Genomic DNA, 27,014 nt, shown 5'->3' on the forward strand with positions numbered 1-27,014 from the left:
TTAGAAAAACAGATGGATTTGTATGTGGCATTTGTGGATCTAGAGAAAGCATATGATAAGGTCTTTAGAATATATGGAGTGGGAGGTAAACAGCTAAAATCAGTGATTAGTTTTTATCAAGGGTGTCAGGCTTGTGAACGAGTAGAGAGAGAGGAGAGTGAATAGTTCTAAGTGAAGGTTGGCCTATGTCAGGGGTGCGTGATGTCACTATGGTTGTAAAATTTGTTTATGGATGGGTATGTGAGGGAGGTAAATACAAGAGTCTTAGAGAAAAGGAGTAAGTGGAGATGAGAAGGCCTGGGAAGTGAGTTAGTTGTTGTTTGCTGATGATACAGCACTGGTATCTGATTTGAGTGAGATGCTGCTGAAGTTGGTGAATAAGTTTGGAAGTTTGTGTGAAAGGAGAAAATTGAGAATGAATGTGAATAAAAGCAAGGTTATTTTTAGGTTCAGCAGGGTTGAGGGACAAGTTAGTTGGGATGTAAGTATGAATGGAGAAAATTCGCACGAAGTGAAGTGTTTTAGAGATCTGGAATTGGACATGGCAACAAATGGAACCATGGAAGCGGAAGTGAGTCACAGGGTGGGGGAGGGGATGAATGTTCTGGGAGCACAGAATGTGAGGAAAGAGAAAGTTACCTGAGAGAGCAAAAATGGGTATATTTGAAAAAACAGTAATTCCAATAATATGATATGGTTGTAAGGTATGGGCTATAGATAAGGCCATGCAGAGGAGGGTATATGTGTTGGAAATTAAATGTTTGAGGCCAATATGTCGTGAAAGTCTGTTTGATCGATTAAGTAATGAAAGGGTAAGGAGATGCATGGTAATGTGGGAAACAATGATCAAGTACGAAAAAATGTATGTGTATGTGCATATATGTATATCATACATGTGTACATGAGCGGATGTCTTTTTCGAGTATTTCCTGGCACTACCTCACTAACACAGGAAACGGCGATCAAGCAAGAAAAAGAAAAGTACTTTCAAACAAGTTGGCAGACTGTTGAGGTAATCTAAAATCTACAATCATCCACCTAACATTAGTGATCTGTTCACAATTCCATAGGTTGGATCAGGCATAGGAAGGCTCTAAAATCACTCATACATACCTTAAGTCCATGCTTAGGTATGTAAGTGTGAAGCATGAACTGCACTATCATGGGTGAATATTACTTTTTCATTTTGTTCAATAGGTTGATTTGCCTGGTGACATCAACTTCTCCATTCAAGTAACTAACCAAATAACCAGATGAAGACAAAACACTTTAATAATCATTAGCAAAACCACTGAACAATGAACCCTACAGGAAAACATCCATAAGTAATCCATATATGAGGCTACTCACAGAAATTGCACATTTCAAAAATTATGTGCTTACTGTTGCAATAACAATAAAAAGAAGTACATTTAAAGCAAAATGGATGTCTGTAAGGTAATTTGAAATATACATTCATCTACCTAACAATTTGAAATCTACAATCATCTACCTAAAATTTTTTAACTCCTTTCCCAATTCCATGAAGTAGATCAGGTATATAGAACCTTTAAAATCACTCCCATATACCCTAAATCCATTCTTAAGTGTGTCAATGTGAAACATGAGCTTTTGCACCAACATGGATGCATCTTGCTTTTCCAATCTGCACAATAAGTTGCTTTGCCTGGTGACATCAACTTCTCTATTCACATCACCTCAATACAAAAAAGCTTCTATTGCATCAACTCTCAAACCAATCCTCTGGCATCCCATTTGAAATATCTCTGGTCCAAACCAATGACCTACATCGGTGTATCTCGGCCAGATTAGTCCAGTGACCCCCACATCTGGGGCTTTGTTTGCTGCAAACCCCTATCATCCCTACTAGTGTATATAAAGTGAGGCATGACAATTCATTTCTGCCACAATTGAACTACTAAAGAAGTAGGTCTGGAACCTGGGCCAGTTTTATTTCCATTTTGCTCTTTCTTTAGAGCAAAGTTATTCTGTTAGCTTATTGAGAACAGCTAGTGATCCTCAGGGAAACCCCACAGCAGGCCTCCTGGGGGTTGACTCATTGTTTGAGACAATGTTCTACATGCATCAATCCAACTTTTCCAATGGCTTCCTCTCTTCCTTGTACCTTAAACTGTCCAATCATACATCTCCCCGACCAACCTAGCATCAGCCATATGTTCTACAGATCAATACTAAACTATTCACAGATTCAATGGCAATATATTTTTCTAACCTGGCTTGTCCTTTATGGTGCAATTATGAGTTGTCTAAACACCCTTTAGGTGTTGAACTTTCTCAGCAGAAGTTTACCAGCATGTGTAAAACATTATATGATAGTAACATTTGTTACTATCATATAATATCAGACATAAAATCTGACCCATATACACAGTACAGAACTATGAAAACACCATGTCAAAAGACTTCTTTAACAACCTCACACTACCAACAATTCATAAATAGGAAGAAAATTTTAAAGTTTTATAAAAGACTTCAGGTCTTGTGAAAAAGTAAATATGCGACTGGTTGAATTAATGGATAATTATCTCTGAACATAATGATGATCTGTGTGGAATTATGCTGTGCCACTTACCTGAGCACATTTTCTTAGCCGATGGGGTACCACCCTCACTTCCACGCTTTAAAGCTCTTTGTTTATGCTTATTTCCGGCAATATGTGTCGCTAAAAGTTGGGGCGAGTTAACTGTTACATTACAAACGATGCATCGGATGACTCCGCTGACTTCATCACGCTCAAATCCTTTCTCTGTTTCCTCTAAACTCCTCATTAATTCTTGAGATTTAAGCTGTGAAAAAATATATAAGTAATCATAGTACACATGAAAAGTAATAAAATATCATGTATTAGATTATTCAAAATAGCTTCTGTGTCTTTAAGGATTTGAAATTTTTAAGAGTGTGAACACATACTGTTGGCAATATCTTTCTGTAACTATGGGTTCTATCCATCTATCATCTATTGATTAATCTATATCTCTGATGCCTTGTCTCCTCCAGAAACTCCTTCACAGGGGTGGCCATAGCAAAGAATCTCCATAACTAGAGAACTGCAGGGCCGCTACTTAACCTTTAGTACCTCACCCATAACAGGCCACTGGCAGAGGGCAACACTAGCACAGTGTTTCCAGTGGTTCCTACAAAAAGTTCGAACCTTCTACTTCTACCTAATGCTCCTCCCTTATGTTCCAAGGTTCCTACCTACTACTTCTACACATTGCTACTAACTTTTAGCGAAAAGGCAAGGCCAGCACATAGCGCTTACCACAGGAAAATCTAGAGCTGTGTGAGGTGAGCATTGTCAAGTGTTATGTGTGACAAGGAGAAACTGTATGTCTGAGGATAGAATGCTGGCAGTCCACCTGTGGGTGAGGCAGAGGAGTGCAACCTGACAACCACTGAAGTACTGGCTCACTACACAGCTGTTACTAACCCTCTCAATACCCAGGCATAACTCGTACATACCATACAGTGCTACAATGAGGATTTCTATATAATACAGATTTTGGTATTTAAATGCAATGGCTTTGGTCTTGATGACTGGTAGAGAATGAGGTTCTACTATACTCTGAACACTTTCATTATCAGCTCTCTGTCTCTAATAATAGGGTCTATTTATCATATTACTCATTATTTGGCTTGATAGTAAAACATCATCATTGTTGGAATTCTAGTTTCTTGTTTACGATAAGTTTAGACCTTTAACATATGCCTCATTTTCTCTTTCTATTTTGGTCCTTATGGGGGCATTACCATTACACTGTATCATTTTTTTTTTTTTGCTTTGTCGCTGTCTCCCGCGTTTGCGAGGTAGCGCAAGGAAACAGACGAAAGAAATGGCCCAACCCACCCCCATACACATGTATATACATACGTCCACACACGCAAATATACATACCTACACAGCTTTCCATGGTTTACCCCAGACGCTTCACATGCCCTGATTCAACCCACTGACAGCACGTCAACCCCGGTATACCACATCGATACAATTCACTCTATTCCTTGCCCTCCTTTCACCCTCCTGCATGTTCAGGCCCCGATCACACAAAATCTTTTTCACTCCATCTTTCCACCTCCAATTTGGTCTCCCACTTCTCCTCGTTCCCTCCACCTCCGACACATATATCCTCTTGGTCAATCTTTCCTCACTCATTCTCTCCATGAGCCCAAACCATTTCAAAACACCCTCTTCTGCTCTCTCAACCACGCTCTTTTTATTTTCACACATCTCTCTTACCCTTACATTACTTACTCGATCAAACCACCTCACACCACACATTGTCCTCAAAATCTCATTTCCAGCACATCCATCCTCCTGCGCACAACTCTATCCATAGCCCACGCCTCGCAACCATACAACATTGTTGGAACCACTATTCCTTCAAACATACCCATTTTTGCTTTCCGAGATAATGTTCTCGACTTCCACACATTCTTCAAGGCTCCCAGAATTTTCGCCCCCTCCCCCACCCTATGATCCACTTCCGCTTCCATGGTTAAATCCGCTGCCAGATCCACTCCCAGATATCTAAAACACTTTACTTCCTCCAGTTTTTCTCCATTCAAACTTACCTCCCAATTGACTTGACCCTCAACCCTACTGTACCTAATAACCTTGCTCTTATTCACATTTACTCTTAACTTTCTTCTTTCACACACTTTACCAAACTCAGTCACCAGCTTCTGCAGTTTCTCACATGAATCAGCCACCAGCGCTGTATCATCAGCGAACAACAACTGACACACTTCCCAAGCTCTCTCATCCCCAACAGACTTCATACTTGCCCCTCTTTCCAAAACTCTTGCATTCACCTCCCTAACAACCCCATCCATAAACAAATCAAACAACCATGGAGACATCACACACCCCTGCCGCAAACCTACATTCACTGAGAACCAATCACTTTCCTCTCTTCCTACATGTACACATGCCTTACACTGTATCATATCATACATAATTTTTTCACATTTATCTCTATCAGATTCCAAGAAGTTCTCTTAGAGAGAGAATAAGAAGTGATGGGTAAGTAAACTATACAAAATCTATAGAGGGGCTTTTACCAAGAGTCCACTCAAACCTCAAAACTCCTGACTTAGTTTTCCCTTCCAGCCCTGTGATTTTGTTTTAAAGTTTTTAAAAAATGTATTTAACACTACAATCTCAAAGATAATCATAAAAAAATTTAAAAAAAAAGACAAAAGTGTATTCTATCTACTAATTTCACTCTGATAACATGTAGGAGTTTTGTAATTGTTTCAGCATAGTATGCTAAAAAGTGCAGGAGTATGATGGCTTGAGTGTCACGTAGAGATGTGAAACTCAATGTGTAAATATTCATCCACAGAAGTTGCCCAGCAAATGTAAATATAAGTCTATAGGAGGTAAGGGAATAAAGACTATAAGGCAATAACAATATTCCATATATACCTTAACATTTGTTTTTCCAAGTAACATATTCAAACAACACTGCACTGGGACTTTATTAGAAAACCACCATAGTCAAAGCAGGAATGAGATGCATGATTTACACGACAAGAAAGGAAAAGGATAGGGTCTTACCTTACGTTGATGTTTTGAACCAGCTACATGGGAATCTAACACTGTCTGCGATGAGAATTCCAATTTGCAAACATCACAGTGCACAGTAAGCTGGAAAAACTCTGAGTATTAGCATGCAATACTGTACATAATCCAAAATGAAACTTTCTATCTACCAACATCAAGTAAAACATAATAAAAAAAATAATAATAAACAACTTTACTATTTCTAATACTTCTGTAAGGTGGACTGCTTCCAGGTAAATTTGCAGAGTCCTAATCATAAACCTTAATTTCCACGTCTGTACATACTAACACTCTTCAGAAGCCCAAACTTCATGATCCAACTATTTTCAATCAAAAACTCACTTTTAAAAATGATGAATTTGTGGAATATAATTAAATTAAGTCTATGATATGCCATATAAATGGGGTAATCAAACTAATAAGCAATCTCCAACCACTAAAAATCAGGGCACTGCTGATATGCATCAGCAGACCCTAATGTCCATAATAAAAGACCACCTGAACATGACATATGATGGATGGATGAGGGCAGAGTTCACAATGGCGAGTTTGCCATGCAAGAGCAAGGAGGAGGAATGCCATCACTCATTCTCTCCCAAGTACCCAGGATGGCTTTCCAGTCCATGGATGAAGGGTGAATAAACAAATGATTACAGGTGTGGTTAAATGAGCAATAAAAATTGATTAACATTAGGCAACATTTCTGGGAGAAATACTGACAAAGAAATTATTGCCAAGACCATGATTGCTGCAATGATGTTCATGTGGAACAATTCAAAGCATCACAACCACTTTGTTTACACAAGCAAGTGAGTTCACTGTCTCCAGGGGAATCTGTGAAAGTTGTGCTCTTGAAAATGGATCTTAGAATTGCAGTTGTTAATAAATAATGAGTGAGTGGATGTAGCCTTTCTTTCTCTGTTTCCTGGAGCAACCCTACTGATGCAGGGGGTGGTGATCAGGTGTAAGGGAAGAGAAGAGATTGTATGTGTTATCCTTTTTCTTTTTCATCACAAATCTGTGTCATTTTCTGTGGGGTGGGGTGGCATCGGGAATGGATGAAGGCAAGCAAGTATGAACATGTGCATATATGTGTTCATACATGTGCATATGATGAAATGTACATGTATATGTGCATGTATGGATGTTTATGTATATACAGGTGTATATGAGTGGATGGGCCATTCTTCATCTGCTTCCTGGAGCTACCTCGCTGATGTGGGAAACAGCGATTAAGTATAATAAATGTGAAGCATTTGGGGTAAACCATGGAAAGGTCTGTAGGGCCTGGGTGTGGATAGGGAGCTGTGGTTTTGGTACATTACACATGACAGCTAGAGACTGTGAACAAATGTGGCCTTTTTTTTGTCTGTTTTCCTGACGCTACCTCGCTGAAGCGGGGGGTAGTGATGCTATTTCCTGTGTGGTGGGGTAGCGACAGGAATTGATGAAGGCAAGCAAGTATGAATATGTACATGTGCATATATGTATATGTCTGTGTATGTATATGCATGTATATGTTGATATGTATATGTACACGTATGGGCTAGAACTAGCATGAAACTCTACAGACAAGTTCAATGCCCTATATAACAGGATAATGAAATGGGACTCAGATCTTGAAAACATGAATATGTTGTCATACAGATGCTTCTTTTTCCTGACACATTTACACTGTCTATTAAAACCTAAAGAAAATAAAAGTACATCAAACTCACCCTCGGTTTCTTGTTTGGCATTCGTCCTATCACATTATCCATGACTGCCTTAGAGACAGGATCATCTGTCACTTCTACTGATGCCATTATTACTGAGTTGGGAGAAGGTACACTTCCAGCAGTGATCCTGTAAAATATGAATTAATCATGATTTTTCATTTTCATAACATATATACCTATTGCATGGCTTTATCAGAATAGATGCTACATGCAGTTTCTTTTTCCAAGTAATCTACGTGCAGTTTCTTTTTCCAAGTAATAAGTAGGAACTGATGATGACAGATGTTTAACGCAAAATCACTTTCTGATATCAAACTTTCCAAGTGAACATAAATACTGACAATTTAACTCATACATGAACAAGAATGGTATTACCTTAAATCAAATCTCTAAAATCAAAATAAATTTTCTCACCAGCAAACTTTTTCTATATGGTTTTAAAACTAAAGCCTGTTAAAAATGTATAAAGCTAATTGTCTCTTAATTCTGAATCTTCATATGAACTAATAATAAGTAAAAGTACTTGTTAAAATTTGTAACATCTTTACCAGGGGCAGTACAAGCAAACATTTTCAACATACTTATGATGTATGTACTTACCATGTTAAAATTTGTGGCAGCAAGTTTGCTACTTGCCAAGGTTACATTCTGAGGCCTCTTAAGGGACTTACTGGCATTTTCTCTATACAAATACGTTATTACCTAAATAGATGGGGAATACTGGTAAAAGATTTAACAAGAAAAAACGAAAGTTTCTTGAATTCTAGCCTTTTACCATTTACTAAGGAAAGCAACAATAGATGGTGCAGCCAGAACAAATGACAACCACTAATGTGAAAGCCAGAAGTAATGATCTGTGTCACACATCTATATATCAGGCAATGAAGTTATGTCTAGTTAATTTTGGACAAATTTTGATGTTTTCAAATGGAAAACACCCCTGACAACATTGCACTTGTAGAGATGTAAATGTTCCACTGCATCTACAATCAGCATTACCCAACAGCATATATTCAAACCTTGCAACATATGCGTGGTCAATGTATCAAGCTACCACACATATGGTACGAGGTTCAAATCCTTGCTGTTGAAGGGCATTATGTGTTATATAAAAAGGCACATTCATATGCACTATATCTCTGAGTGTATTCTTTCATAATTGATCTGGGTTTCCTGCATTTGCATGGTAGCACCAGGAAACAGACAAAGATACAACCACTCACATACACATGTATATATATATACATGCATACATACATCTTTCTTTTTCTTTCTTTCAAACTGTTCGCCATTTCCCGCATTAGCGAGGTAGCGTTAAGAACAGAGGACTGGGCCTTTGAGGGAATACCCTCACCTGGCCCAATTCTCTGTTCCTTCTTTTGGAAAATTAAAAAAAAAAAAACGAGAGGGGAGGATTTCCAGCCCCCCGCTCCCTCCCCTTTTAGTCGCCTTTTACGACACGCAGGGAATACGTGGGAAGTATTCTTTGTCCCCTATCCCCAGGGACATACATACACTTGCAAATATTCATATTTGTTCAGCTTTATCTACATTTTCCTCTCCCTCACACCCAATTGCCACTTCCGGCACCAGTGAGGTAGCATCAGGAAATGTCCGATGAAAGGCTGCATCCATTCACACTCATTCTCTAGCTGTCATGTGTACTGTACTGTGTATATATATGTGTTGGAAAGGATCACAATCTTGCGCGTGATCAAGATATTCCTATGAGTCCACGGGGAAAATGAAACACGAAAAGTTCCCAAGTGCACTTTCGTGTAATAATCACATCATCAGGGGAGACACAAGAGAGAAATATGACAGTCAGTTGATATACATCGAAGAGACAAAGCTAGGACGCCATTTGGTAAACGTGACTGTCCATAATACATACATACATACATAAATATATATATATATATATATATATATATATATATATATATATATATATATATATATATATATATATATTTTTTTGCTTTGTCGCTGTCTCCTGTGTTTGCGAGGTAGCGCAAGGAAACAGATGAAAGAAATGGCCCAACCCACCCCCATACACATGTATATACATACGTCCACACACGCAAATATACATACCTACACAGCTTTCCATGGTTTACCCCAGACGCTTCACATGCCCTGATTCAATCCACTGACAGCACGTCGACCCCGGTATACCACATAGATCCAATTCACTCTATTCCTTGCCCGCCTTTCACCCTCCTGCATGTTCAGGCCCCGATCACTCAAAATCTTTTTCACTCCATCTTTCCACCTCCAATTTGGTCTCCCACTTCTCCTCGTTCCCTCCACCTCCGACACACAAACATATATATGGGTATTGATTGAGAGAGTGAAGGCATGTACAGAGCATCAGATTGGGGAAGAGCAGTGTAGTTTCAGAAGTGGTAGAGGATGTGTGGATCAGGTGTTTGCTTTGAAGAATGTATGTGAGAAATACTTAGAAAAGCAAATGGATTTGTATGTAGCATTTATGGATCTGGAGAAGGCATATGATAGACTTGATAGAGATGCTCTGTGGAAGGTATTAAGAATATATGGTGTGGGAGGCAAGTTGTTAGAAGCAGTGAAAAGTTTTTATCGAGGATGTAAGGCATGTGTACGTGTAGGAAGAGAGGAAAGTGATTGGTTCTCAGTGAATGTAGGTTTGCGGCAGGGGTGTGTGATGTCTCCATGGTTGTTTAATTTGTTTATGGATGGGGTTGTTAGGGAGGTGAATGCAAGAGTTTTGGAAAGAGGGGCAAGTATGAAGTCTGTTGGGGATGAGAGAGCTTGGGAAGTGAGTCAGTTGTTGTTCGCTGATGATACAGCGCTGGTGGCTGATTCATGTGAGAAACTGCAGAAGCTGGTGACTGAGTTTGGTAAAGTGTGTGAAAGAAGAAGCTGGTGACTGAGTTTGGTAAAGTTTGTGAAAGAAGAAAGTTAAGAGTAAATGTGAATAAGAGCAAGGTTATTAGGTACAGTAGGGTTAAGGGTCAAGTCAATTGGGAGGTAAGTTTGAATGGAGAAAAACTGGAGGAAGTAAAGTGTTTTAGATATCTGGGAGTGGATCTGGCAGCGGATGGAACCATGAAGGCGGAAGTGGATCATAGGGTGGGGGAGGGGGCGAAAATTTTGGGAGCCTTGAAGAATGTGTGGAAGTCGAGAACATTACCTCGGAAAGCAAAAACGGGTATGTTTGAAGGAATAGTGGTTCCAACAATGTTGTATGGTTGCGAGGCGTGGGCTATGGATTGAGTTGTGCGCAGGAGGATGGATGTGCTGGAAATGAGATGTTTGAGGACAATGTGTGGTGTGAGGTGGTTTGATCGAGTAAGTAACGTAAGGGTAAGAGAGATGTGTGAAAATAAAAAGAGCGTGGTTGAGAGAGCAGAAGAGGGTGTTTTGAAATGGTTTGGGCACATGGAGAGAATGAGTGAGGAAAGATTGACCAAGAGGATATATGTGTCGGAGGTGGAGGGAACGAGGAGAAGTGGGAGACGAAATTGGAGGTGGAAAGATGGAGTGAAAAAGATTTTGTGTGATCGGGGCCTGAACATGCAGGAGGGTGAAAGGAGGGCAAGGAATAGAGTGAATTGGATCGATGTGGTATACCGGGGTTGACGTGCTGTCAGTGGATTGAATCAGGGCATGTGAAGCGTCTGGGGTAAACCATGGAAAGCTGTGTAGGTATGTATATTTGCGTGTGTGGACGTATGTATATACATGTGTATGGGGGTGGGTTGGGCCATTTCTTTCGTCTGTTTCCTTGCGCTACCTTGCAAACGCGGGAGACAGCGACAAAGTATAACAATAAAAAAAAAAATATATATATATATATATATCCCTGGGGATAGGGGAGAAAGAATACTTCCCACGTATTCCCTGCGTGTCGTAGAAGGCAACTAAAAGGGAAGGGAGCGGGGGGCTGGAAATCCCCACCCCCCAAAAGAAGGAACAGAGAAGGGGGCCAGGTGAGAATATTCCCTCAATGGCCCAATTCTCTGTTCTTAACGCTACCTTCCTAACGTGGGAAATGGCAAATAGTTTGAAAGAAATATATGTAGAAAGTGTAGTGAGTGGCGGGATGAAGAAGTAAGATTGTTAGTGAAGGAGAAAAAGAGGCGTTTGGATGATATTTGCAGGGAAGTAGAGCAAATGATTGGGAGATGTATAAAAGTAAGTGGCACATGAGGTCAAGAGAAAGGTGCAAGAGTTGAAAAAAAGGGTAAATGAGAGTTGGGGTGAGAGAGTATCATTAAATCTTAGGGAGAATAAAAAGATAATTTGGAAGGAGGTAAATAACATGCATAAGACAAGAGAACAAACGCGAACATCTGTGAAGGGAGTAAGTGGGGAAGTGATAACAGATAGTGATAGAGTGAGAAGATGTAGTGAGTATTTTGAAGGTTTGCTGAATATGTTTGATGACAGAGAGAATGATATAGGGTGTTTTGGTCTGGGTGGTGTACGAAGTGAGAGGGTCTGAGAAAATGATTTGGTGAACAGAGAAGAGGTAGTGAAAGCTTTGTGGAAGATGAAATCCAGAAAGGGGGTGACTGTGTTGTTGATTGGTTGGTAAGGATATTCAATGTATGTATGGACCATGGTGAAGTGCCTGAGGATTGGCGGAATGCGTGCATAGTGCCACTGTACAAAGGCAAAGGGGATAAAGGTGAGATTTCAAACTACAGAGGCATAAGTTTGTTGAGTATTCCGGGGAAATTATATGGGAGGGTATTGATTGAGAGGGTGAAGGCATGTACACAGCATCAGATTGGGGAAGAGCAGTGTGGTTTCAGAAGTGGTAGAGGATGTGTGGATCAGGTGTTTGCTCTGAAGAATGTATGTGAGAAATACTGAGAAAAACAAATGGATTTGTATGTAGCATTTATGGATCTGGAGTAGGAATATAACAGGGTTGATACAGATGCTTTGTGGAAGGTTTTAAGAGTACATGGTGTGGGAGGTAAGTTGCTAGAAGCAGTGAAAAGTTTTTATCAAGGATGTAAGGCAAGTGCACGAGTAAGAAGAGAGGAAAGTAATTGGTTCCCAGTGAATGTTGGTCTGCGTCAGGGGTGCGTGATGTCCCCCATGGCTGTTTAATTTGTTTATGAACGGGGTGGTTAGGGAGGTAAATGTTGTGGATGAGAGGGCCTGATTGGTGTGAGAAACTGCAGAGGTTGGTGACTGAGTTTGGAAAAGTGAATGAAAGGAGAAAGCTGAGAGTAAATGTAAATAAGAGCAAGGTTATTAGGTTAAGTAGGGTTGAGGGACAAGTTAACTGGGAGGTAAATCTGAATGGAGAAAAATTGGAGGAAGTGAAGCGTTTTAGATATCTGGGAGTGGACTTAGCAGCGGATGGAACCATGGAAGTGAGTCACGGTGGGGAAGGGGGCGAAAGCTCTGGGATGAAGAATGTGTGGAAGGAGGGAAAGTTATCTTGGAGAGCAAATGGGTATGTGTGAAGGAACAGTAGTTCCAACAATGCTATATAGTTGCATGGCATGGGCTATAGATAGGGTTGTACATAGGAGGGTGGATGTGTTGGAACTTATATCATTGAGGACAATATGTGGTGTGAGGTGGTTTGATCAAGTAAGTAATGTAAGGGTAAGGGAGATGTGTGGAAATAAAAAGAGTATGGTTGAGAGAGCATAGGGTGTTTTGAAATGGTCTGGACATATGGGGAGAACGAGTGAGGAAAGACTGACAAAGAGGATATATGTGACAGAGGTGGAGGGAGCAAGGAGAAGTGGGAGACTAAATTGGAGGTGGTATGATGGAGTGAAAAAGATTTTGAGCAATCGGGGCCTGAACATACAGGTGGGGTGAGAGGCGTGCAAAGAACAAGGTGAATCGGAATGATGTGGTATACCAAGGCCGACGTGCTGTCGATAGGCTGAACCAGGGCATGCAAAAGGTCTGGGGTAAACCATGGAAAGGTCTGTTGGGCCTGGATGTGGATAGGAAGCTGTGGTTTCGGTACATTACATTCAACAGTTTGAGACGTTTGAGTGTGAACTAATGTGGCCTTTTTGTCTATATTCCTGGCCCTGCCATGCTGAAGCAGGGGATAGCGATACTGTTATCATGTGTTAGTAGCTAGCGTTAAGAACAAAGGATTGAGCCTTGGAGGGAAGATCCTCACTTGGACCCCCTATCTGTTCCTTCTTTAGGAAAATTAAAATACTGGAGGGGAGGATTTCCCTCCCTCCCTTCCCTTTTAGTTGCCTTTTACGACACACAAGGAATACATGGGACGTATTCTTTCACCCATATCCCCAGGGATAAATAAAATATATATATATATAACATGATCACACGAGTCCATGATGAAATTTAAGAAGGTGAAATCACACTTCAGTAAGAGTTCATATAATCTTATCTAACATAATTTTTCTATAAATGTGGCATGTCACATATCATGGAGACAACCTCCCCCCCCCCCTCATCAGGTGCCAATACTTAATAAAGTTATTTAAATCTCAACATCATAACAGAAGTATCGTCCAGCATCTGCTGAAATAGAGAACACAATGGCCTGACCAACAGTAACCGACTAACCATTAAAAGGGAGAGTTTTTAAGGGGGTAATGGGGTGGAGGTTGACCTAGGTAGCTAAGTATGTCAGGCAACACTTTTCTCACGCTTACAGTTTCTGTCAGTTCTCTCATAATGATTTGGTTAACGATAGGATGGGATGTGTATCACCTCAGTGCTTTGTTTCTTTATTGTACTAGGATACATTATCATCTTTGGACAAAAATATAAGTAAATTCAGACCAATTTACAATAACATAAGTGTGCATCATCTTTTAAGCCTTAACACTTAAACATAATTTAAGCAGAAATTTCAAGATGAAAAAAAAGACATACCTTGGTCAGTGGATGCCATACAGAGGTAAGCACCCACTTGGTTAACACATAAACAATGGCTGCCAGACTGAGGTAAGTACCCACTTTGTCAACACATCAGAAAACTTGATGCCCATATTCGTGTCAATGCATCAATCTTTATGGTACGTACGCACTTCTTAGATTAAATCATTGCAGATACAAGTGCTATCAGTGCTGCATGTTCTAAGAGATCCAAGAAAACCTTATCAATGCTGAGAATATTTGTGCATCAGGAGCACTGGGAAAGTAGCTCATGCCACATCTAAGTCCCAATTCTGATCAGATGATTCAGGTGACCCTAGAGCAATTTCCCTCTACTTCAGGGTAATTTTAGCTACTACATCTAGAACATCTTCAGCCTAAAAAGAACAAGACAGGTTTCCATTATGCCATTCTATCTATCTATCTATCAATATCTTTGATGACTGTTATCTTTGGGAACTCTAACAAGGGGTTGGCCACAGCAAAAGTCTCCAAACTGTTGAACTCCAATGCTGCTTCTGAGCCTTTAGTGCCTCATCCTTAACTGGTCACAGGCATAGACACAGTGTTTTCAAAACCTAATGTTTCTACCAACTACTTCTACCTAATATTTCTGCCAATGTTCCAAAAGATTACTTCTACCCAGTGCTTCCAACTAATGCTCCTATCTACTACTACTACCTAGTGTACCTACCTAATATCTCTTATCTTTTGCTTCATTACGAAGTTCATTGGAAAAATTTGATATGTATCAGAATCTGACTTACTGGCCCCCCTTTCCCCTTCAGGTTGTCTGTTGAAAGAGGGTTTACTGCAACCATAAAAACTCTTGCTCATTATTTCAAGTAAGACAAGTGATTATGTGAAAGTACGAAACAGCACTTACTAAACATAAGTAGCCTCCTCTGACTGCAAAACTTGTCTCAGATATAAAATGGTTGTCAAGAGGGATGCTATACTGCTCATCAATGTGGATCCGCATAAGAAGATAAATGAATGAAAATCAAACATTGCTTGAAAACTGGAATGCTAAACTCCAACAAGTCAGGACAAGCAGATATGAACATGGACAACAAGGGCAGAAGAGTAGATCCTCTACTTTGCAGAGATTTATAAACAGAGGTTATATAAAAATAAGACTGTAAAGTCTACTTCTGAGGAATGATATGTAGGCAAGAGCATCCTAATTTTGGTGGAATGCGGGAGTGCTCATCAACATGCATCTGCATGTGATATGACACAGCAGGTCACAGAAAGGTTCTTCTTCTACTTCAAATGTATGAACTAAAATTTGTACTCTGAATTTAAGCCATATCCCAAACAATGTGAATTAAGTCTTGAGTTCTACTGTAATGCGTAATCTAACAAATGTGGAGAAACAGGTATGCAAGGGCACTGGGTTTGGAATATAATCCAAACTTTTGGATAAAACATAAATAGCCTCAAAAGCCTGGCCTATATACCTGGAACAAACTTCTATGGTCTACTGCTGACCATAAGGTATTCATGGGCCATCTGAGGTCGAGCACATAGGTTCGAATCCTGGTTGCTGCAGTTGGTCCACAATCAACCCAAATGTTCATCCTACCCTAATGGCTGGTCAATAAACTGGATATCTGGCTTGAACAAAGGCATACAGATATTTTGACAGACCTGTGGTGTAGCAATCAGTGTTACTGACCGTCACACACACATGGTTTGCCTACATCAAACCTGCATACATTTGAATCCTTGTCATGTCAGCTGATCCACAGCCCACCCAGCTGTTAATCCTCCCATTGGGGATGTTGATAAAATGGGTACCTGGCATAAGCTAGGGTGTGTGTATATATATATATATATTATATATATATATATATATATATATATATATATATATATATATATATATATATATATATATATATTATATATATATATATATATATATATATATATATATATATATATATATATATATATATACATATATATATATATATATATATATATACTTGAGTAAAGACATGGACTTGATACATTTAACATTAAAAGACAGGGCAACATGAGTATAAAACTATCCCTGCGACACACAAATAATAATTGCAGGCCAAGCAGCTGAGTTAAGATGTTAGTTGACCAAGCAGCTACAAGTCGCAGCCCACAGGCCCCATGTAGCCATCACAGCCTGGCTGGTCTAGTACATCTAGTAAATACTAATTTGGGGGCCTCCTTAAAATTCTCTACAATGCACCCTAAACTGTTTGTGATGTCTGCAAGCAGTGCTGAATACAATGCTTAGGTTCCATATGTTCAAGGCATTTTCTCTTTTTGTTCTTATCACATCTTTAGGGATAATATTCTTAAGTCTTACATGGTACACATACTAATAGGGAATTAGTTTAGAGCAAGGGTTCGAGACAATACCTTCGAGGATTCTCCTGTGACCATTCCAGAGTACTTAAGCAATTTCAGTAATTCTAAATACTTCAGCTCCTTTATGGTGTCAACATGGTTATCTGCAATTTTGCTCATCTCGCAGATCTTAGTATAAGGCAATGTTCTGTTTGTGAGATTAGCACTGGTATTACCTCCCAGATTAGCACTGGTATTACCTCTCAGATTAGCAATGGTATTACCTCTCAGATTAGCACTGGTATTATCTCTAAACTTGAATAACCACAAGATCCATCCTACCATCTCTTTTGGAAGAGGGAACTGTCGCCTTGTTTTATTCACAGCAGGTAAGGACATCAAACATAATTACTACATAGTCTTTCACACTGGTCAACTGTGATATGATAGTGGGTGTGTCCACCCCATATTGTGTAATACTCTATCTATTCACTCTACTCGTACAAAAGAAGTTGGAGGTCACTCAAACTGAAAAGCAAGTTGTTTTCAGTGCTCAGATAACCCTATTCCTGCCAGTCTGTTGATTTTCAGTCTTCTATTGGCATGATTTTCATGTCAATTCCAATATCATCTGCAAAGGATGATACGAAACTGTGATTCTTGTCTCTGCCAAGTCATAATATAAGAAAGAACAAATGAGGTGCAAGTGCAGTTCTTGGAAGACTGGGTTTTTTACTGTGGAGGTACTGAAAATGGCCTCCTTTAGTATCGTGGTTTCCAATTTTACCAGTTACTCCATTCTTTTCCATCTTACATGCAATGACACCATAGACACATTCATCAAATGCTTATGCAACCATGTCACCATTTATTGTCTATATAAGCTTATACTGGTTGAGGTCATAAGAATCAGGCATGATTTTTCCACTCTCAATCTCTTTTGTCCTGGCTTATGCTGATTATTAGACTCCCATAAAAGCAGTCAGTTTACAACTAAGGAGTCTCAAAAACTTTAACAGTGTGATGGCATTGCTACTGTCTGTTAGTCTTTTGGAAATGATTTGTTTCCCTGTGTGGAGTGGGGCAATGTGAGAGTTCCAGACTTACAGGGATGATGCCACAGAGTAAACTTTTTCCCACAGGATATCAAATGCTCATGTAAAACATGTTTTGCATTTCTTTAAAAAGACAGTTCCAAGAGACTGGTCCAGGCATGGTTCATGTTCTCAATGGCTATTCTGAGGATCCTGTGGTGTGGTGGTGAGAGCTGCTATATTTTAACAAGGGATTTCTGTTTGGGAAAGTCAGTTGGGTTGTTAAACTTCTGTGGTTTTTGGTTCAATGAATAGTGATTCATACAACATTTTCAGTATCTCACTCATCTGACAGTCTACCGTGTACATGCCCTCATCTCTTCTTAAAGAGACAATAGAGTTTGTGCTCACTGATCTGCATTTTGCATATGCATAAATGTATTTTGGGCTGCTTCCTATTACACCTATGGCTCTTTCATTTTTTCTTCCCATTTCACATGAACTTTTAAGCTTATGGTATATGTCTGTCAATTTGTATGATGATGTCTTTTCTTTGCTGGGAAAGCTATGGCTCTTATATGACTGCAATTATGTTTTGCCTCCTACACAGATTTTGTTCTCATTCTTCTCTCGACCTTTAGCTCATTCATTTCACTGGTATATGCCTGCTGCTTGTTTGGATTGCTTCTGTAGTAATGCTATTTACTCCTGTGGTGTTTTAGTACTCAGCAGGGTATCCCACAGTGTTGAAGATATCTCACTAACTGCATCTTCCCATTTCATGTTTACTATTATAACTCATGCACCAATAACCACACCCACACCATTCAGATGAAAAGTGCATAACCAAGAATGGTCTTTTTATTTTCCCCTCCTGTAACCATGACAAACCCTGAACAAGTAACTGAGGAACAGTCAACGTTTGGATGGATATACTCTACTCCTGTCCTGTTTTCTTCCTGGTCATAATAGGCACAAATGTGAGACATCTAATGCACTGCTGTACTGGAATACTAAGTCATAAGTATACATAATGATGACAACATGAGAAAAAGCAATTCAAGTCTTCCTGAAAAAGTCAGACTTTAAGCATAATTTACGAGTTTGGCTGTTCCTCATAAAAGGTATTATGTTACCAGGAAAAAAAAAAAAGTTTAAATGACTGGTTAGGATAGAGAAATGGTATCTACTCCGACAGAGAAGCAAGTGGAACATCAACATATCTATTTCATGGAATCTCATGAAGAAAAAGTATCTCACTTTAAAGAAGTGAGAAGAAAAAACAGAAACTGATCTACAAAGTTCCAGTCATTAAATGGACATCATTCTGCTTGGATTGCAGGGGGAATATGCATGGAGACATCTTCTGCTAAAAAAAGAGCAGGATACCCTACAGTTTCCATGGTATGTCCTGCATTCCAGTCACGTATGAGAATAACTTAATAACTATATGGCTCAAAAAAAAAAAAAAAAAAAAAAAAAAAAAAAAAAAAAAAAGACTAACACCAATGTTGTCTTTCTGCAACCCACTATGACAACATGACATCTAGTTCAGTGACAAGGGTACCATGAAGAACCTAAATAGGATAGGAATCTGTCGCTGCAGAAATCAAATACGTATATAGAAAGGAATGTAGCTATCACACACAATGTAAAAAATGTATTCACATGCATCAAGTAACACTCACTGAGGTTACTCAATGCTTCCTAAACATATGATTTGGTGATTCCACTTTATGCTCTATATCCAACACTACAATAGTAGCTGCATAAAAATGCATTACAGACAACAAAAATTACAATGTGATTGACTGCAATAAGCACTGATTTGTGCAACACATGCTCCAGTGCATAAAATTAAGTTTAGAACCACTACAAAATCATAACTTCATGCCAAACTGAATAAAACCATCACTGATTTGCTGTATTTACTTAAAGGCTCAGGGTTAGTTATCTGATGCTAAAATGCATTCTGTTGGATTTAATGCTAGCATCTTGGTGACGAAACCTTTAAAACTGAAAATATTCATGAAACTTAAAAATCAAAATACAGCCTGACCAACGGCAATCAATGCAATGCATTTAAGTTCAGTCAAAGTGACAAGAATTCCGCACACCAAGTACTGTATCATGAAAATCTGCTTCATGATATTTGTATCACGACACGCTACGTTTAAATCATCGCAATAAAGCGTTTTACTCCTTGAAAATGGAAGAAAGACACCTACGTGGGTGGCTGATATGTTGGTGATGGTGTAGGAAAGGGCACGTATTGAACAGGGCTGGGCATATAGCTCATGGAGAAGTCCAGCACCTGCAGCCCCACACCCAGCACGTCATTCAACAGCAGCTGAAACACCAACTTTCATTAGACACAAGAAACAATGGTCTATCTATCTATGTCCCAAATGCTCATTCCAGTAATAAAATAAAAGTGGCGAATGTAGAACCTTCTTCAAACACCATAACCACTGATCAACAAGTATTTCCAACATAACCCCTTTCACACTAACTTGCTTACTTATCGTATCATTTTCATGAGTCTCCCGTACCTATATTCATTGAACTCCTTTATTCATGCTAACATTTCTTTGTTATTATCAGGTCTTTATATTTCCCAACCCATTCTCTTTAACACTTGTGTTATCAACAGTACTGCCAGATATCAAATATCTAATCTAAACCCCTTGCAGCATATTCATCTCCTTGCAAAACACCAATGCATCAATGAAATGTATCAGAGTAAACTCCTTTTTCAGCTGGCACCTCGCATTCCTTCCTGTCAAAACTTTATGATTACAGTCTTTCTGCATTTCAAAACTACCTCAGCTGTGTAAAAGATTGTCTCACATAACTGTATCGTAACAAAATTCAGATGACTGACCTCATCCTGACACAGGCACACTCATTCACTCCAGTATTATCATTCCACTTCTTCCAAATCATGTCACACAAATACTTTCTCAGCCACCTTTCATATTCTGAACTTCCCATGAGCCCAAATCACTTTAACACTCCAATCTTACAGATATCTAACTCCATAACTCTATTTCTATGTACATGGGATAGACTAAGCACTTACAGATGCACACCTTATACAGGCATTAATTATACAAAAAGACAAATAATAGGGAAACTCTTTTTATCCCTATGAAAGTTTACAACCCTGCTAACACCACATTCTAACTTTCACTTTTATAACCACTCTCTAATCCACAGCTTAACATCCTTTTTCCATTCTTCTAATCCACATCCTGATCAGAGTAAATCCCCTGTCTGCATTCTTTGTCATTCTCTTCTAAGAAATGCATATTATATTCATGCATTAAGGTCAAACAATAAATAGCAACCCCTGACATCCCTGCAAACCTTACCCTCCATAGTGATCTCTCCACTTACAGCTTTAAGCATATACCTCTCCATCCATCTTCAATCTACACCTCTAATACTCAATCAATATTCAATCTGTTCTGCACATCCACTCCTACAATCGAACCCACTTCTTGGACTTCAGATGCTACAGCTTGCCCTTTTCAAACAGCTACGAAATGTCCTACAATCTTCTTGAGCTTGATATCAGTCATTCATCCGCATCACTTCTCTTTCATCACCTTGCTATCTGCTCCTCAAATTTTTTGTACTTCTTTCAATACTTCTGAAATTCTAATCACTCTCTCTTGCAAATGATTTTACATAATCCTATTTTCATTCCCACCACAAAATTTCATAACTACACCCTTTTTTGTTTATCAACCACCCTTCACACTCCCTTAGACTACAAAATCCCTTCTCATTTTGTGAAAAGATGAGTTAATTAGTCAAGAAGCTAGGAATCAGTCTTTAGAGAACTAACACGCACCTCATCAAAACAAAATATCTAAACCATCTCCTCATCAAATTCTATTATCAGACGACTTCTTCCCTACTGGATCCTGGTAATCATGGAGCCCCATACCAATAACATCAAACAAAAAGAAAATCAAGAAGACTCTTATAATGCTCTGACATAGAGCCTATGCTACCATGGGGGAAAAAGAGAAGACAAAAAAAAAAGAGAAAAATGAAATTAAACAATCAAAGACCGAAAGCACTTAAACTGTCATAGGTTGTTATAATAATCAAATCTATCAAGAACTGAGAAGACTAACTTCATGGAATTAATCTGCACACCTAAAGACTGCAAACCTTCAAAATCCCAGGCACCTGCCTCTCACAGTTGTTTGATCACAATAGCATGATTTCAAAGATCCTTGATGATACTCTCACAGCAATTTTCATGTACAGACTTCGTGGAGTCTGTCCATATGAAAATCAAGAGACATCAAGTATTACCTATATGAAAGAATCAATGTCAATGATATGGCAGGTTTATGTAAAATAAAAAATCTGATAACCTACTCCCTGTGATTAATCAAGCTCAAGAGTTCTTAGTCTCAATAACATTCAAAATATGAAATAAAGCAGATGACATGAATATTAGAAGTGAAAACCTCATCCATCAAAAATATATGATTCTCAATAAAACATCAATGTGCTGTTTGAAAGGGGCATGGAAACAAGTGTAATAAATCAAAAATATTCCAGGGCCTTCATCTTGCTGCAAACAAAGATATTAAAACCCCAAAGCAGGATACTGAAATGTATCAAATGAACACACTTCTGATAATCCCAGTGCTGCCAACCCAGGAAAAAAAAAAAGGCAGAAACAAGAAATTTTGAGCAAAGAGATTTTTCTTTTTTGCAAAATGAAACTTACAACGACATGCAATACAGGCTGCACTTTCAATACAGGAAATTGTGATGTCAAGTGCTCAAGGTGTCATCTCCATTTGTTAATCTACTTACAGATAGTCCAAAATTGTTCATTTTAAAACCAACAGTGTCTCGTCAGTAGTGTTTCATTTTTGGTCCTTGAACTATGTCAACATAAGTTCTAATGTTTGTTTGTCCACACATATTCAGCCCTGGCTAAAAAGCTTTTTGTTATAAGCAGTGGTTGCCTGTTTGCACTTCTCCAGAAGCCTTATACTGAACTTCACTTGATGACAACTGTTTTTTAGCATAGCTATATACTATCTGTGTGAGGAAATCTGATGTTTGTATGCCAAGACTTAGGTTAAATTCAATGGAGTTTTTCCTTACCAGACTGAAAATTCTCTCATCTTCAGCAATGCTGTGAGCAACTGACAGGATATCAAATATGATTCTGGGAAGATGTACATACTTTTTCGTACAAGAAGACCTGTCTCTTAGTTATAAACAGCCACCCACAACTCATCAGCTCTTTGGTCAAGGTACACACCTTCAAGCTGATTTACCTTGTAATGAGCAAATTTAAGTTCAAGTTCATCTAACTGCTCTTCCATGAAGTGGAATTTCTTCACAAAGTAGAGCACTGATGCAAACTTTGCATCCATTCTCTTCCTTGGGTCAGCAACACTTGCATTCTGAATCAACTCATTCTTCAGGGGGAATTTCTGAGCTCATAATTACATGCACGGCCAAAGTATTTCTGGAATGATGTGAAGAATTCTTCCTTCTGTTTTGATGAGAATGCTTTTGTTGTGAGAAAGTTTTTAACATCATTCCCCAAGATGAGATCCTCATCTGGTCGTTGATTGCACTTTTCTCTATAACTGAGCTGTTCAGGTGATGGACAGCTTGCCATCACTGAGGGCTTCACAAAACATAGCAGTATCTCTTGTAGCATATCAAATTATACTACTTTGAAGAGCAGCAATATATGGAAGGGGTCTCATAATTTCTTATCCACTTCTATACACGACAATTTTGTGTGACTTTCTGAAGTCTCAGGAGGGGCTGGCCTAGGAGTAGGACTAGCCTGGTTACACAAGCTAAAGATATGATCAGATGGTAAGACCAACCATGTAACAATCTGTGCGGTCATTTCTGAGAAATGGTCAGAAATTGACCAACGTCCAAATTACTTTGTCCACTGCATTAATACTAGCATGTGTGATGATACTGTACAGTATATAATGAACAGTGCACCCCTGTGAACTTCCCATACATTACATACATAATACATGTAGAATAAATGAAGATACAACCTGAATTAAAAAAAAAAAAAAATCATACTGCCGTATCTATCTTAAAAAAAGCATTAAATATGGCTAACACATAATGGATGGCAGCTCTGTAAACTTTGTAAACTGTTGTACCAACACATGGAGCATTACCTTCAATACCAATGATAATCATAATCAGTAACAGCATCTGTTCTCATTTGCTTTGAATAATATTGCATCAACCTATCAAAACCTAAAAATTCTGAGAGCTCCATACATTGAAAGCTTATCATTTAATAGCTTTAATTTTACCATATATCTAAACTAATGAAAAATGATAAATATTACAATTTATATGCAGAAAGCTGGCATGTTAGATGAATTGTGATGCATAATGTACCTCTGCTCATGAAATATTATGGAATGAAACATTAATCTATGCATAATACAAGTCTAGTTGCTTAACCACCTCGGTTTTAACTTGTTACTATTGTCCTGGTGTATCATAGTAAATACTCAGTTGACCACACAGAGCTTCAGTTAAATATCATATGGGGGTTGGGGTGTGGGAAGGGGGATCTGTGCACATCACAGACCTCAAATAAATTCATCCAATTAAACTTGCCCTCATTAACTGATGTTCACTGATAAATAATTTACAACATTGTTTCTAGCCTCAACATCCAAGAGCAATGAAAAAATATGCCTATCATTAACAATATTGCATTCTATCTCTGTTCATGATCATTCACAAAAGATGAACCATCATACAGTAGTCAATGTACAGTTGCACTCGGGACAATTTAAAGTTCTTAGTATTAGCAATTAAGTAGAGGGGTATAATATAACAGGATTCTCGAGATCTATGGGGTGTGATCACCCCATAGATGACAATGACAATGTTTAGCAAACACATTTTTGTCGTCATCCCTGCCTACTGAATGATGGTGCCAACAACAACCCTGTGACAGTTATACCTGTCTGGCCTATATAAATATATTTACATGCCTTGCATTTGAGTGTAAACACTCCCTATTGTTGCATGATTTGGCCTACTATTCATTAAGGACGTACTCATAGTGTTATTGTACTGGAAAGCAACACTGCAAGCACAGTTTTCTTTAGAATATCTTAGATTAGCAAGTTGGGAGAATAGGGCAACACTAAATATTCAGACATCCTTATCTGTCACATTTTTGTTGCAAGAGGCATAAAAATGCCTTCCTAGCTTTCCAGAAAGCTTTGTTCACAAACAAATTGGGATAACATAACTGCCTAAAGATATGTCTAATATGAATGCATTCCTCGACCAGGCCCACAGGATCACATATCTGTAGTGCTCTTAAAAACACAGACATAACTACAGACATTTTTTTTTAGGAGAATCATGTACGGAGATATAATGATTATAACTCTCAGAGTTGGCAGGCTTCCTGTAGATTTTAAAGGACAAATGATCAAATTCTCTATTTATCAACACACCTAATGGGGTGGATTGTCTCCATGAAACATGTTGTGCCACATGTAGAGAAAAATTACGTAAAATGAAATTGCATGAACTCCTACCGAAGTGCAATTTATATATAAAAAAAAAGAATATATATATATATATATATATATATATATATATATATATATATATATATATATATATTTTTTTTTTTTTTTTTTTTTTTTATACTTTGTCGCTGTCTCCCGCGTTTGCGAGGTAGCGCAAGGAAACAGACGAAAGAAATGGCCCAACCCCCCCCCCATACACATGTACATACACACGTCCACACACGCAAATATACATACCTACACAGCTTTCCATGGTTTACCCCAGACGCTTCACATGCCTTGATTCAATCCACTGACAGCACGTCAACCCCTGTATACCACATGACTCCAATTCACTCTATTCCTTGCCCTCCTTTCACCCTCCTGCATGTTCAGGCCCCGATCACACAAAATCTTTTTCACTCCATCTTTCCACCTCCAATTTGGTCTCCCTCTTCTCCTCGTTCCCTCCACCTCCGACACATATATCCTCTTGGTCAATCTCTCCTCACTCATTCTCTCCATGTGCCCAAACCATTTCAAAACACCCTCTTCTGCTCTCTCAACCACGCTCTTTTTATTTCCACACATCTCTCTTACCCTTACGTTACTTACTCGATCAAACCACCTCACACCACACATTGTCCTCAAACATCTCATTTCCAGCACATCCATCCTCCTGCGCACATCTCTATCCATAGCCCACGCCTCGCAACCATACAACATTGTTGGAACCACTATTCCCTCAAACATACCCATTTTCGCTTTCCGAGATAATGTTCTCGACTTCCACACATTTTTCAAGGCTCCCAAAATTTTCGCCCCCTCCCCCACCCTATGATCCACTTCCACTTCCATGGTTCCATCCGCTGACAGATCCACTCCCAGATATCTAAAACACTTCACTTCCTCCAGTTTTTCTCCATTCAAACTCACCTCCCAATTGACTTGACCCTCACCCCTACTGTACCTAATAACCTTGCTCTTATTCACATTTACTCTCAACTTTCTTCTTCCACACACTTTACCAAACTCAGTCACCAGCTTCTGCAGTTTCTCACATGAATCAGCCACCAGCGCTGTATCATCAGCGAACAACAACTGACTCACTTCCCAAGCTCTCTCATCCCCAACATATATATATATATATATGAATACTTCCCACGTATTCCCTGCGTGTCGTAGAAGGCGACTAAAAGGGGAGGGAGCGGGGGGCTGGAAATCCTCCCCTCTCGTTTTTTTTTTTTTTTTTTTTTTTATTTTCCAAAAGAAGGAACAGAGAAGGGGGCCAGGTGAGGATTTTCCCTCTAAGGCCCAGTCCTCTGTTCTTAACGCTACCTCGCAAACGTGGGAAATGGCGAATCGTATGAAAAAAAAAAAAAATAAAAAATATATATATATATATATATATATATATATATATATATATATATATATATATATATATATATATATATATATTATTGCTTTGTCGCTGTCTCCCGCAAGTTGTTAGAAGCAGTGAAAAGTTTTTATCGTGGATGTAAGGCATGTGTACGTGTAGGAAGAGAGGAGAGTGATTGGTTCTCAGTGAATGTAGGTTTGCGGCAGGGGTGTGTGATGTCTCCATGGTTGTTTAATTTGTTTATGGATGGGGTTGTTAGGGAGGTGAATGCAAGAGTTTTGGAAAGAGGGGCAAGTATGAAGTCTGTTGGGGATGAGAGAGCTTGGGAAGTGAGTCAGTTGTTGTTCACTGATGATACAGCACTGGTGGCTGATTCATGTGAGAAACTGCAGAAGCTGGTGACTGAGTTTGGTAAAGTGTGTGAAAGAAGAAAGTTAAGAGTAAATGTGAATAAGAGCAAGGTTATTAGGTACAGTAGGGTTGAGGGTCAAGTCAATTGGGAGGTAA

At 38.9% G+C, this 27,014-nt stretch overlaps 1 protein-coding gene across 6 annotated transcripts in view; it reads right to left on the bottom strand.

The window, feature by feature from the left end:
* Positions 1-27,014, bottom strand: part of LOC139752893 (uncharacterized) — a 469,040-nt gene that overhangs the window by 31,594 nt on the left and 410,432 nt on the right. For all 6 annotated transcript variants that reach the window (XM_071668924.1, XM_071668928.1, XM_071668923.1 and 3 more), the window contains 4 exons: positions 19,784-19,905; positions 7,306-7,432; positions 5,582-5,671; positions 2,594-2,807 (listed from right to left, as the gene is read on the bottom strand). In XM_071668924.1, the coding sequence (XP_071525025.1) occupies positions 2,594-2,807; positions 5,582-5,671; positions 7,306-7,432; positions 19,784-19,905 (553 nt within the window). The remainder of the gene's footprint in view (positions 1-2,593; positions 2,808-5,581; positions 5,672-7,305; positions 7,433-19,783; positions 19,906-27,014) is intronic.

Source organism: Panulirus ornatus, chromosome 13 (assembly GCF_036320965.1).
Source record: "Panulirus ornatus isolate Po-2019 chromosome 13, ASM3632096v1, whole genome shotgun sequence".
In the NCBI taxonomy this organism is placed as follows: domain Eukaryota; kingdom Metazoa; phylum Arthropoda; class Malacostraca; order Decapoda; family Palinuridae; genus Panulirus; species Panulirus ornatus.